General features: G+C 42.8%; 1 protein-coding gene and 1 pseudogene across 2 annotated transcripts in view; one reads left to right on the top strand and one right to left on the bottom strand.

The window, feature by feature from the left end:
• Positions 1-709: 709 nt before the first annotated feature.
• The window catches only part of VCL (vinculin), a 113,539-nt gene continuing 102,002 nt past the window's right edge, over positions 710-12,246 (top strand). Inside the window, exon 1 of one of the 2 annotated variants that reach the window (XM_026004971.2) lies at positions 710-1,045. In XM_026004971.2, coding sequence (XP_025860756.1) covers positions 878-1,045 — 168 coding nt within the window. In that variant the 5' untranslated portion in view covers positions 710-877. The remainder of the gene's footprint in view (positions 1,046-12,246) is intronic. The other variant, XM_026004978.2, reaches the window with a different exon arrangement.
• On the bottom strand, positions 7,939-9,141 carry LOC112928808 (non-selective voltage-gated ion channel VDAC2 pseudogene; annotated as a pseudogene).

Here is a 12,246-nt window from a genome sequence, read left to right on the forward strand (position 1 = left end):
ACCACGCAGCCGTCACCAAAGAATGAAGTAGATCCATATCCATCAATGGTGAACGAGAACCAGGGGGTTTTAATTAAGGGGGGAAGTATCAAATTCCAGGAAGTGTCTAATCCCACTTACTTAGAAGACACTTACGAACAAGAAAACGACTAGGCAAGCCTAGAAGGCTGCACCCTGAGCTGCTGACCCTGACCATCCCCCAGGAAGGGAGCCGGTGGGGTGCGTGCGAATGAATGGGACACTCATGCTTCTCTATGCACTTCTGTTGTCCTAATGTTCTACCCCAAACACTTCCATGTGTTACTGAGAGGAAGCGGAGAGATTATTCCGAGGGCGTCGTGCAGAGGGGAAAGTTGAGGAGGGGGCGGGGAGACCCGGGGTCTGGACACTCCTGCGCCTGGGGAGGTGAGGAGACCCCGCCCCGCTGAGGTGATTCTGCAGAGGGGCGGAGCTCTGCGGAGCCCGGGCGGGAGGCGGCTCCTGGGGGCGGGGCCCCGGCTCCACCGCTCGCTCCGCTCCCACCATGCCCTTATAAGGAGCGCCCCGCGTTAGGGCTCCGGAATCCGGTCGCAATCCCTGCGGCGCAGCCCCAATCCCAGGCCCCTCCCTTGGGAATGGGGGCGGGGCGGGGTCTGGGCGGCGCGGGGGCGGGGGCGGAGCAGCTCGACGCGGGGCCAATAGAAGCGGCGGCCCCGGTCTGAGCGGTGCTGCCATTGGGTGCGGCGACGCGAGGGGGCGGGGCGGCCGCGGGGCTGGTTACGCCGAGGGAAGCCCGGACTCCGTAGTTGCTGCTCGCAGTCGGTCTCCCCGCGGGTCCCCGGCCCCGCCGTTCCCAGTTCTCTGTAGCCCGCGGTCCGCCGCCCCGCTCGCCGCCGCGATGCCGGTGTTTCATACGCGCACGATCGAGAGCATCTTGGAGCCGGTGGCGCAGCAGATCTCGCACCTGGTGATCATGCACGAGGAAGGCGAGGTGGACGGCAAAGCCATCCCTGACCTCACCGCGCCCGTGGCCGCCGTGCAGGCGGCCGTCAGCAACCTTGTCCGGGTGAGCGCGCAGGGCCTGGGGTGGGAGCGGGGTCAGGAGACGTCCCAGTGGCTCCCCTTCGCCGGCTCGCTGCCTGTGGCTTTGCGCGTGGGCTCCGGAGCCAGGTGGCCATGGGTTCGAATCCCGACTCCTCTGCTCTGTGACCTTGAGCGAGCCCCCAAGCTTCGGGGTGCCTCAGTTTCTTCAATCTGTAAAATGGGGGCAGTCGTAATAATGCCTGCCTTGCGGGTGTATTGTGAAGATTCAGCGAGGTGGTATTTGTAAAGTGCCCAGCGCAGCGTGTACGACCCATGGTAGGCGCTCAGTAAATGTGGTTGTTAGGGTGTCTGATGGCCCCTTTCACCCAGCCGGCCGTCGCCCCTCACGTTGACAGCCTTGCTCTGAACCCGTTTAGGCCTCCCGGGTCTGGCCTAGGGGCTGGCGCGCTCTGCTACGGATTCCCCGCCTTTCCTTCCAGGGATTCTTCTTTGAGCCGCGTTGTTCACCTTTCTAATACCTCGGTCCCTCGCCCTGAGACCCGCCGCACGCACCACCCTTCCCCCGCGCTCCGGAGTCTGGCTCTTTTGTCCACTCGTCTTCCTGGCCACTCGTCTCCCGGCCTCCTCCTCCCTTTCCTAGGCATTTCCACTTCTGCTCACACCTCTGGCACTCTCAGCCCCCCCCGCCCCCCGGCTAATTTCTATATATTTCTTTATGCAATAATTCATGATCGTAAGCCCTCTTTCCTCTTTCGTTTCACCCAGCCGCCTTTCATTTTTCTGCCCTCCCGTGGAGATTTCCACCTGGCTTTACCTGCTGTCAAACGGCGTCCTCCCCCTGGGGCCTTTCCAGCCCCGGGGGCCCTCCTCCTCGGCCCCTCCTCCTGGCAGGAAGCAAGATGGAGTGCTGGGAGAGGCCTGTGGACTCTGGGATCTGCGGCCCCTGCCGGAGAGAGGGACCGGGCGTCTCCTCCCCAGCCCACAACTTTCGTGGGTGGCTGAGTGGCCTGCAGACCCCTGGAGCGCACAGCTGTGACTAATAACTTAGGTGGTTCCTAGGGGAGGCGGAGCTCCCTCCCCAAGTGGAAGAAGAGGCGCTGTGACCAGGCTCCTAACACTCCCCTGACTAATATCACACTTTCTTTCCCACTCTGGGTGGGTGACTCAGACCGCTGCTGCTTGTGAGGGACAACTTTGGAAAAAGTTCATGCTGCTCCCCCAGCGAGCCGTGTAAATAGTGTGTTGTCAGGGGAGTTGGCAGGTTGGGAGGCAAGCTGTGGGTCTGGGTGGGGCTTGGGTTACTTATCTGATCAGAGCCCTAAATACACTCCAGGGGCACCTTAGCTGCTTGAAAGTCTTCCTCAGCCTTTGGGGGCCCTTCTGGGGCAGTTGGAGAGACTGATAATTAGGAACAAGGGGGGGGGGGGAGCTCTACTGACCAAATTCCCCTTCTTCCTTCTGTATAGATTAAGTAAGAATCTATTCAGTAGGAACACTGTATTCATTCAGAATATCTAGTTCTACATTGTTCTTGTTCTTTTTATAACTAATTTTAATCTAAGACTCCAGAGTACATTCTTATGTAGTGTTGTCTAACATGGCTGCATTCCAGGGCTCCATTTTTCAACAAATAGGAAACAATGTAAAGAGACAGGGTAATAGTGTCCCTCCATGGAGTACTTCAGGAAATGAAATCTTAAAACCACATGTTGCTGTTGGAACAGAGCTAGTTTAGTCTAGGGGTTGATATCTGGTTAGGCTATTTAGAGAAAAGTTATTTATGAGCGTCATTGCATGAATTAATAAGAATTGAATGTTGCGTAGGGAGCATTGTAATAAATCAGTGGTTCTCAGGTTGAGGTGTGTATCAGAATCACTCGTGGGGCTTCTTAGTAATAAAGATGTCCAACTCCCATTTCAGACTTAACTGAGGAGCTCAAGGCCTTTGTATTTGTATTTTTTAAAGATTTTACTTATTTATTCATGGGAGACACAGAGAAAGAGGCAGAGACTTAGAGGGAGAAGCAGGCTCCTTGCAGGGAGCCTGGATCCCAGGCCCTTAGGATCATGACTTGAGCCAGAGGCAGACACTCAGCCACTGAGCCACCCAGGTGTCCCAAGGCCTTTGTATTTTTATTCTATTTTTTAAAAGATTTTATTTATTCATGAGAGACACACACACACACACAGAGAGAGAGAGAGAGAGAGAGAGGCAGAGACATAGGCAGAGGGAGAAAGCAGGCTCCATGCAGGGAGCCTGACGTGGGACTTGATCCCGGGTCTCTAGGATCAGGCCCTGGACTGAAGGCGGCGCTAAACCGCTGAGCCACCAGGCAGCCTGGCCTTTGTATTTTTAAAAAGCTCCATAGGTGGTTGTGATATATGCTTTATTAGGAAACACTGCAAAGACATTGTGAGACAAATACAAAAAAAGTAAGGCTAGTCAGGAGCTGGAAAAAAAATTACATATAGTTACATCCCAGTACATACCAAAAAAGGGACTTGGGATTGGTGGTAGATCTGAATTAGCAGAGAGAAAGTTGGGAAGATGGTGCTGATAGTCAATAATGAACAAAGGTACTGGTAAGTCATTTCCAGGTTACAACAACTATATTGTCTGGACTAGCTCAGAAAGTCAGTTGGAGAGAAATTAGAGACGAAGTCAGCACATGACATATGGACAGTTTAACAGAGGCCTTATCTAATAAGATGAACAAAGACTGTGGGAGGGAGACTCGATAGATTGTGTTCTCTGGAGGCCAGAGGACCTACCTACAGCTTGGAATCTCAATGCCAGTTGTGGCCATTATATATATGCTACTGACTATTCTGCTGGATTATGTACATGTGTCAAATTCCCAACTAGGTTGTATCTGGAGGACAGGCTTCATTTGATATTTCTTTATGTGCTCCCCAGTACCTACCCTGGGCACACAGGATGGCCCAATAAGTATTGCTGAGGGAAAGAAGAAACTGTGGGAAGAAGGATAAATTGGGAGACCTTTTAAAATGGTTGGTCATGGGATCCCTGGGTGGCTCAGTGGTTTGACACCTGCCTTCGGTCCAGGGCGTGATCCTGGAGTTCCAGGATTGAGTCCCACGTTGGGTTCCCTGCGTGGAGCCTGCTTCTCCCTCTGCCTGTGTCTCTGCCTTTCTCTCTCTCTCTGTTGTCTCTCATGAATAAAAAAATCTTAGAAAAAAAAAAAAGGTTGGTCATGAAGGATAATGAAGCTCTGGACTTTGGGTGCGGCAGGGAAAATGGAGAAGGAATTAATTAGAAATATAGTAGAAGAGTTAGTAGAACTTGATAATAGACTTCCCAGGTTTTGTTAGGAAAAAAATATGTGAAACTGTAAAATAATGAATAAAATAATGAAAATTATTTTATAAATAATGAAACTGATTTTTGAACAAATATTATAGAACTTATATAATTCGGGTTTCTTTCAGTTGCCTTGGGAAGTTACATTTTTATTCCTACATATTTACATATTTATTATTTTTATAACTAATTTTAATTTAAGACTCCAGAATACATTCTTAGGTAGTGTTGTGTAACATGGCTGCATTCCAGGCCCTACTATTTTATGTACCATTCTTGAGTCTAAGTGATCTTTGTATAATTCCAAAATTAAAGTTTACCAGAGAAAGGTGAAATTCTCAATTGTTAAGCATAGTCATTCATTTATCAAATAGGTATTTATTGAGACCCCCTTTTAAGGTCAGAGCAGTAAGTATGATTCTAGGCAAAATAAGTTACTGGATTGAAAGTGCTAAGTGACTCTAAGGCAGTGAAATACTCTGGAAGTTCAGAGGAAGGTGAGGTTACTTTTGATGGGAGAATCCAGAAGGCTTCCTGGAGGATGTAACATTTGAGACAGGTGGGATTTGATTTAAAGATGTGGTAAGGAAGGCATTACAAGTGGAAAGATCTACTCAAACAAAGGCATAGAATTATTGAGAATCTGAGGACCAAGTTTTGACTTAGGGCATCATTAAGTTGACTGCATTTGGAGGGGCAAGACTCATTTGGATTTGTAATTTCATGTATATTTGTTTAACAAATGTATTCTGGTCACTTAATATACATACCTTATCGCAACTGAGTCATCACTTTTATTACACGCTCAGGGAAGGGTAGGATGGGAATATTTATTTACATGTCCTTTGTTCAACTCGGGATCCTGGACAAGACCATTTTTTAAAAACAGTTTTGTTGAGATTTAATTCACATACCATACAATTCCCCCATGTAAAGTATACAGTTGTTTTTGTAATATATTAACAGAGTTGTGTAACCATCACTACAATCTAATTTTAAGAAATCCATGTCCCCTCAAGAAGAAACCTTGTACCCATTAGCAGTTACTCATTCTCTCCTGGTCCCCCACCTTCCCAGTCCTAGGCAACCACCAGTCTAGTTTCTGTGTCTATGGATTTGCCTATTCTGGACATTTTGTGTTAATGGAATCATAACATATGTGGTCTTTTGTATCTGACTTCTTTCATTTTGCATAATGTTTTCAAGGTTCATCCATAGTTTGTTTGTATCAGAACTTCATTCCTTTTTGTTGCTGAATAATATTCCATTGTATGGAATAAGGCCATTTGAAACAGAGTGATTCTAATGCAATAATAAAACAAGAAAGGGGGTCTAAGAGAAAGAAGGGTGGGAAAGGAAAAATAGAGGAGAGGTAAGAAGTTCCAAGGGTGGGATGCTGTGAGCAGTGTGAAAAAGTCAGAAGTCTTAGACTGTCTTGTAGCATGGTATATAAATTTTCCTTTTTTTCTGTTGAAGTGGCCCATGACAATCTGTTGGTCTCTGTGACCCTGCAGTTGTGATAGTTTTATTAATGGGGTTTCAGACTCTTTGCCTTCTCCATTGCGTCTGAGGGCATGTGTTGTAACCACTCCTTGGGCTCATGAAATATTTATTTTGGGAGTTTTTGTGGCCTTGACTTTTATGAGCCTCACCCATATATCATGCCCTCTTGAAACCAGCTCTGGTGCAAATAGCGGCTTTGTCTTTACTTTAACCTGATAGATGGGAAAGACTGTTCTGCTCTTAAAAAGAGATCAGTGGTTTTGTCATTTGCAAATGATCAATATTAGCGTCTGAAATTATTTTTGCTTTAACTTTTTCTTTTTTTGGTTGATGTTAGATTTATTTCACGTAAAATCAATAACAACAGGGGTGCTTGGCTAGCCCAGTTGAAAGAGCATGTGACTCTTGATCTCAGGGTTGTTGAGTTTGAGCTCCATGTTGCCTGTAGAGATAACTTTGAAAAAAACAATCTCAAGAGATAATTAAATACAATGAAAACAATGGTGATAGGCCTGTGGGTGAATTTTTTTAAAAAATATTTTCCTGTATTTTCCAAATTTAAAATGAGCATGTAATTCCTACATTAAGGAAGAAATTAATAAAGTCGATAATAAGAATAGTTGTCTCATCCTTTATAGTTAATAAAATACTTTTTTAAAAAGATTTTATTTATTTATTCATGAGACACAGAGAGAGAGAGAGTGAGAGAGAGGCAGAGACACAGGCAGAGGGAGAAGCAGGCTCCATGCAGGGAACCTGACGTGGGACTCGATCCCGGGTCTCCAGGATCACACCCTGGGCTGAAGGCAGTGCTAAACCGCTGAGCCACCCGGGCTGCCCAATAAAATACTTTCATATACAATATCATGGTAATCCCTTAAGGTAGATACTTTGATGGTCCCAGTTTTACAGATGAGTATACTGTAGATCAGTGAAATTAATCTGCTGACAGTGGCACAGTTAGTTAGTAGTAGAGCTTGAACCCAAACAGTTTTTCTTACTCTGTATCCTTTGCTTTCTCTACTGCACTATTCCGTGTCCACTTAGAGCAAGGTTGTTAAATATCAGTGGACATTTTCCACCTAGAATCTGAAGCAACAAGAATGCCTTTAGTCATAGAGTTTCCATGTGTCCTGAGCCTGGCAAGATTATCTGTTTAAAGCCTGGCTTTGGTATGGCCTGCACAAAGGGCCTATATGAAAGGAATGATGTGAAGGTAGGGTTCTGTTTCACAGCAACATTCAATTTTGCGGCATTTCTTTAGGAAAAAAGTAAGAGTAGTTACAGATCATCATAGAAGTATTTATGTCTGCAAAACAAATAAAGGCTTTTTACAGTATATATGGCTGCTCAGCTTGAAAGCCTGTTAGAACTAATAGTATTTAAAGTACTTTTATAGGATTTCTGTATTTACATAGTATTTAAGGCAATCATGAAGTTTCATTTAAAAAATGAAAAACTTTGGATCAAAAGAGATAAATGAATGGGTCAGATTGTGAACTTTGCTCCAATAATACTTAACATTTACTCATGCGATTGAGAGAACAGAAGAATTTTGAAGATTATAATGTTTCTACAACTATGTTTTTAATTTTAGTAGAGCCCCAGTTTAAATATTTGTTTAAGGGGCACCTGGGTGGCTCAGTTGTTTAAGCATTCTGGCTTCTGTTCAGGTCATGATCCTGGTCCCCTGGGATCAAGCCCCACACACCATCTCTCTCTCTCTCTCTCTCTCTCTCTCTCTCTCTCTCTCTCCCTCTCTCTCTCTCTCTCTCCCTCTCCCTCTCAAGTAAATAAAATCTTAAAAAAAAAAATTTGTTTATATATCTACACATTCAAAAGTGAATTTTTCTTTTTTTTTCTTCACAGTTTTCATAAAGGTCTATTTCATTATTGGTGGGTAGTGCATTTAACAGTTAAATGTATATTAAATAATGTATAGGTGACTGCAGGACTGCAGTATTGGTAACTAGATAACCAGTTCAACTAGAAACCAGCTAACAAGTAACTGTCTAAATATTTAAAATATAGCTCTTGTTCTAGATCATCCTTTGTTTTGATCACCTTCTTGGGTGGGAAAAAAGCCTGCTGGTCACACTGGAAATATATTAAGGCCAAATCTTCTGATATCCATTCCCAGAGGTTTCTTTCAGCTGGATTAAGCCTCCACTTCTAGGGCAAGCCCAAGTTTGTGGCCTCCAGCATTAATGCTTTTCTTGTCTACCAGAACAGACAGTGTAAGCTTGACACCAGGCCTCAGAGTCTGAGTGTAGCCCACTCCAGTTAAACTAGAGTTATTGACTTTTGCAGAAATGGAAGCAGTGGGATCCAACTGGTACTTGGTTGCAGTGGCAAAGAGAGTGCATATGGTACCTGATGTCCAAGCAAGGTTTACTGAAGTGTCAAGATCTTCACATATTTTCTGATAAATTGATCCTCCAAATTCTGGCCCATCAGTGACATGAATGTCTAATTGGAAGTCCCCAGTCCTGTAGCTCACTGCAAGGTTATTTCTTTCTTTCTTTCTTTTTTTTTTTTTTAAATAATATCCAGAGTTCACTAGATTTTTCTTTTCTTTTCTTTTTTTTTAAGATTTTATTTATTCATGATAGACACACGCAGAGAGAGAGAGAGAGAGAGAGAGAGAGAGAGGCAGAGACACAGGCAGAGGGAGAAGCAGGCTCCATGCAAGGAGCCTGATGTGGGACTCGATCCCGGGACTCCAGGATCACGCCCAGGCACTAAACCCTTAGCCACCCAGCCATCCCCTGCAAGGTTATTTCTTGTCAGCTTTGATTGGCACTGTCAAAAGTCATCTGGTAGCAAGCTAGCCCTCATAACCAAAGACGACTGAACCATAGATTGCAGGTCCAGCAAAATCAAAGTCAACATTACAACCAAAGTTTATACACTCCCTCTTGTAAGAAGACTTGATTTTACTACTTTTCCATGTTTGGTGAAAATGTGGTATCAAATGTCAGTTTCAAATCTTGGCTAATCTGGTCTTCAGTTGTGATTTCTGTTCCCAGAGTGTTATCAGTGTTCTGTTTCTGTGAAAGTCGTACCCACACCATTTGTATTTGGTCTCCACGGTTCCAGTCACTTTACCAGTATCTGTATTAGATGAACCCGACGTTGAGATTTCCACAACCACTGCATAACTTTGTTTTCACATCCAGTTTCACCAACCCCAAACCATATCCTTTGTTGAAAATATCTCTGGCAGCTTTGTCAAGGTCAGCATAGATGGAGGAATACACAGTGGCCCTGCAGCTCTGTCTGTAGAGCGCCATGGCGAGGCCACAGGAAGAAGTGATCTGTGGGCAAAGTTGAGCTTTTCTTAAGGGTTTTATAAATAACACCAGTGTAACTCTAAGTGGACAAGATAAAAGTGATTGTGTAAAAGGAAAAGTCTTGAGCTATTAAACACAGTATCTTAAGTTGGCTCCTTCTGTTATAGTCCACGAGTAAGGGCAGCATTAAGGGAACTGCTTTTATGGGGATGGGACTTAATTGGTTTTCAATATTTATTTCTTATATATTTGTTAAAAAAGGAGTTTGGTCATTTTATATACTTATTTAATTACTAGTTATTTATATACTGATAAAATACTTATGCTTTATATGTATCACAACTGAGAGAGTCTTATTATTCCTTATCTTTTACTGCAGTTCAGCATAGTTCAGCATATATACGGTCCTGAGACATTCACCATACTTGATCAGTGTTTATTTTCTCCACTAGATTGTGGGTTTCTCAGTGGCAGGGATCACATCTGTTGGAGTAATTACTTTATTTCCAGTGTCAGGCTATGACCATACATGTACAAATATATATATTTTACTAAATGAACATATATGTAGTATTTGCTTTTTATGTGCAAAATATTGTAATAGAAATTTTGTGAATGAATATTCATTCTCAGCTTTTAAACATCTGATATAGCTGAATTTGAATATTCTCATTGAGTTTATTGTGGGCTTTGTCTGAAACAAGTAGAATATATACTAAGAGGAAGGAATGAATGGCTAACTGCCCATTGGTTGAGATAACAAAAGTGTTCAGGCTATTTTGGGTTGTGGATCTCTGTTTCAGAGCTATTTCAACTACAGGCCATTTACTAAATTCATAATGTGAGAATATGTTCCTATCTGAAAGAGGCATTGGGATCTTGCATTCTTTTAAAATTAGAAGTGTCTTTTTAAAGTTTAACAATTTAGACCAGGTGTTGATACATTATTTGGAGTCCTGCTGGTTACAGTGTAGTATCAGTATGATACTCTGAGTCATGAATTCCTTATTAACAGATCTTCACTTCCTTGAACCATATGGCAGGAGAAAAAGATTATCACAAAGTTGAACTGCCTCTTTTTTGCCTTTTCACTTATCTGGCCCAGTCTTTTTGTTGAACCTTGTCATGGTCATGACAGTGGGTGTATTTTTACCTAATAAGCCAGCATTAGAGCAGTATCAAAAGAAGTAGCAGTCCTTAATGAGCAAATGTCAGAGATTAGTTGGTATCACAGCAGAGTTTCTTTCAAGAATAATGCTATCTACGCTCAATATTCTTGCTGAGGAAGGGTCATTCAATCACCTCATGTTGTTTTTGGGCAGATCTGCCCTTACACCTTCTCTTATAGACAGGACTAAAAGGAGGAAACATAAATTTCAGCCTTGACTTTTTGAAGCTTCAGCAGCCTTCAGTGCTGTAGTATAAATACCTCAAAGAGAGGCTTAAGGAGTAAAGTTTGAATATGTAATAAGGCTCTGAAACACCCGGAGAAAAAAGTTGATGTATTGGAGGTAGGGTCTCCCATTGGAGGCTTTTATCTGTCTTCTTATACGTTGTAATCGGAACTGTAGAATTCTTGCAATAGGTGTTTGGCATATTGGCCCACAGAATTAAGTACAGGTAACAGAAGTTTTGAATGATCAAGGTGGCTGCTTCTCTGTCTTTTTTAGCCATTTTAGTACTTAAATAGTTTTCATTGGGAATGGTTATGGAGGGGAAGACTGTCTTATTTGTTTTTTCTTTTAAAAACGGCTTATTAAAAAAAACCATAAAAACGGTTTATTTATTTGAGATGGGGATACAGAAGGAGGCGGAGAGAGAATCCTCAAGCAGCTCCCTGCTGAGCATGGAGCCCTTTGCAGGGCTTGATCCCATGACCTTGAGATCATCACTTTAGAGATCATCCCACGACCCTGAGATCATGACCATCCTTCAAAATCAGGAGCCAATGCCAAACTTAGGCGCCTCCTCCCACTTCCATTTTTTCTTGGTAATTTATTAGAGAAGGAGGTTGAGATTAATGTGTAGCTAGGGAATTTTTGTTCATTTGTATTTTTTCATATTTAATGTATTATATCCTTCAAATAACAGTATGAATAATATTGAATATACTGTTATGCTGAGCCTCATAGTCTTACAAAAGAACACAATTTTTCTTGTCATAAAAGTGTTACATTTTTATTGTTGAAGTTTAGAAAATCTGTATTTAGTCAGTCTTCTCTCAGTTTTCTCAGCCTTTTTTAGTCTATTTGAACTTAATTTGTCTTTCTTTTTTTTTCTTTCTCTACTCCAATTTTGTATTTCCCTAGATATAAATGGAAACTAAATAATATGTATATAGATACACCAGTTCTTATCCTTTTTGACCATTTAAAAAACTCCCAAACCCTTTAACTCACTTTCCTGTTTAAAATTTTGCAAAGAAAAAAAAAAAAAAGAATTTGCAAAGAAAGTGAGGAGACCAGCTGATACAATATTACAAGATTTTGTCATGTGCAGTTTAAGAAGTCATGATGTACTTGTTGGAATGACATGACTTCAAGATAATGGAGAGGTCCTAATCTAATCTAGGTTAGATTAGAACTTCTAATCTTTACATGCTTATTAAAGATTTGGGGGCTTTAGTCTGATTAAGTCTGTTTAGGTATGTGCATTATGTGTGCAAAGAGATAGGTAGAGTATGATAGAGTAATAGATAAAAGGAGACTTGGATAATTAGATATAGGAAGTTGGGGATTTGTTGCCTTCTTTCCAGTACCTTGGTAGATTTTCGTGTCCTCCTCTGTTGGATCATCAGTCTTTGATGATTGATTTGTGTTTTTTCTTTCCCCTCCTTTTCCCATTTCATTGGGGTCTCTCCCTTTTACACTGTTGATTTCTGGAGGGGAAGGACTGGGCTATAATATTGATACTTTTGGTACTGTTCCTGGGACTGGGAGGTCCCTTGTTCATGGTATTCCTTCCATAAGCGTGTTGTGCTTTGATACTTGCTATCTCAGCTCGTCTTTCTGATGAAGATAGTTCACTATCTCTTGCCTCCTTTGGAAGGCATGGTGATTCTCTTTCCCTGCCCTCTCATGTTGCTATTACAAATGGCTATGTAGT

The sequence above is a fragment of the Vulpes vulpes genome, chromosome 4 (assembly GCF_048418805.1).
Source record: "Vulpes vulpes isolate BD-2025 chromosome 4, VulVul3, whole genome shotgun sequence".
Taxonomy (NCBI): Eukaryota; Metazoa; Chordata; class Mammalia; order Carnivora; family Canidae; genus Vulpes; species Vulpes vulpes.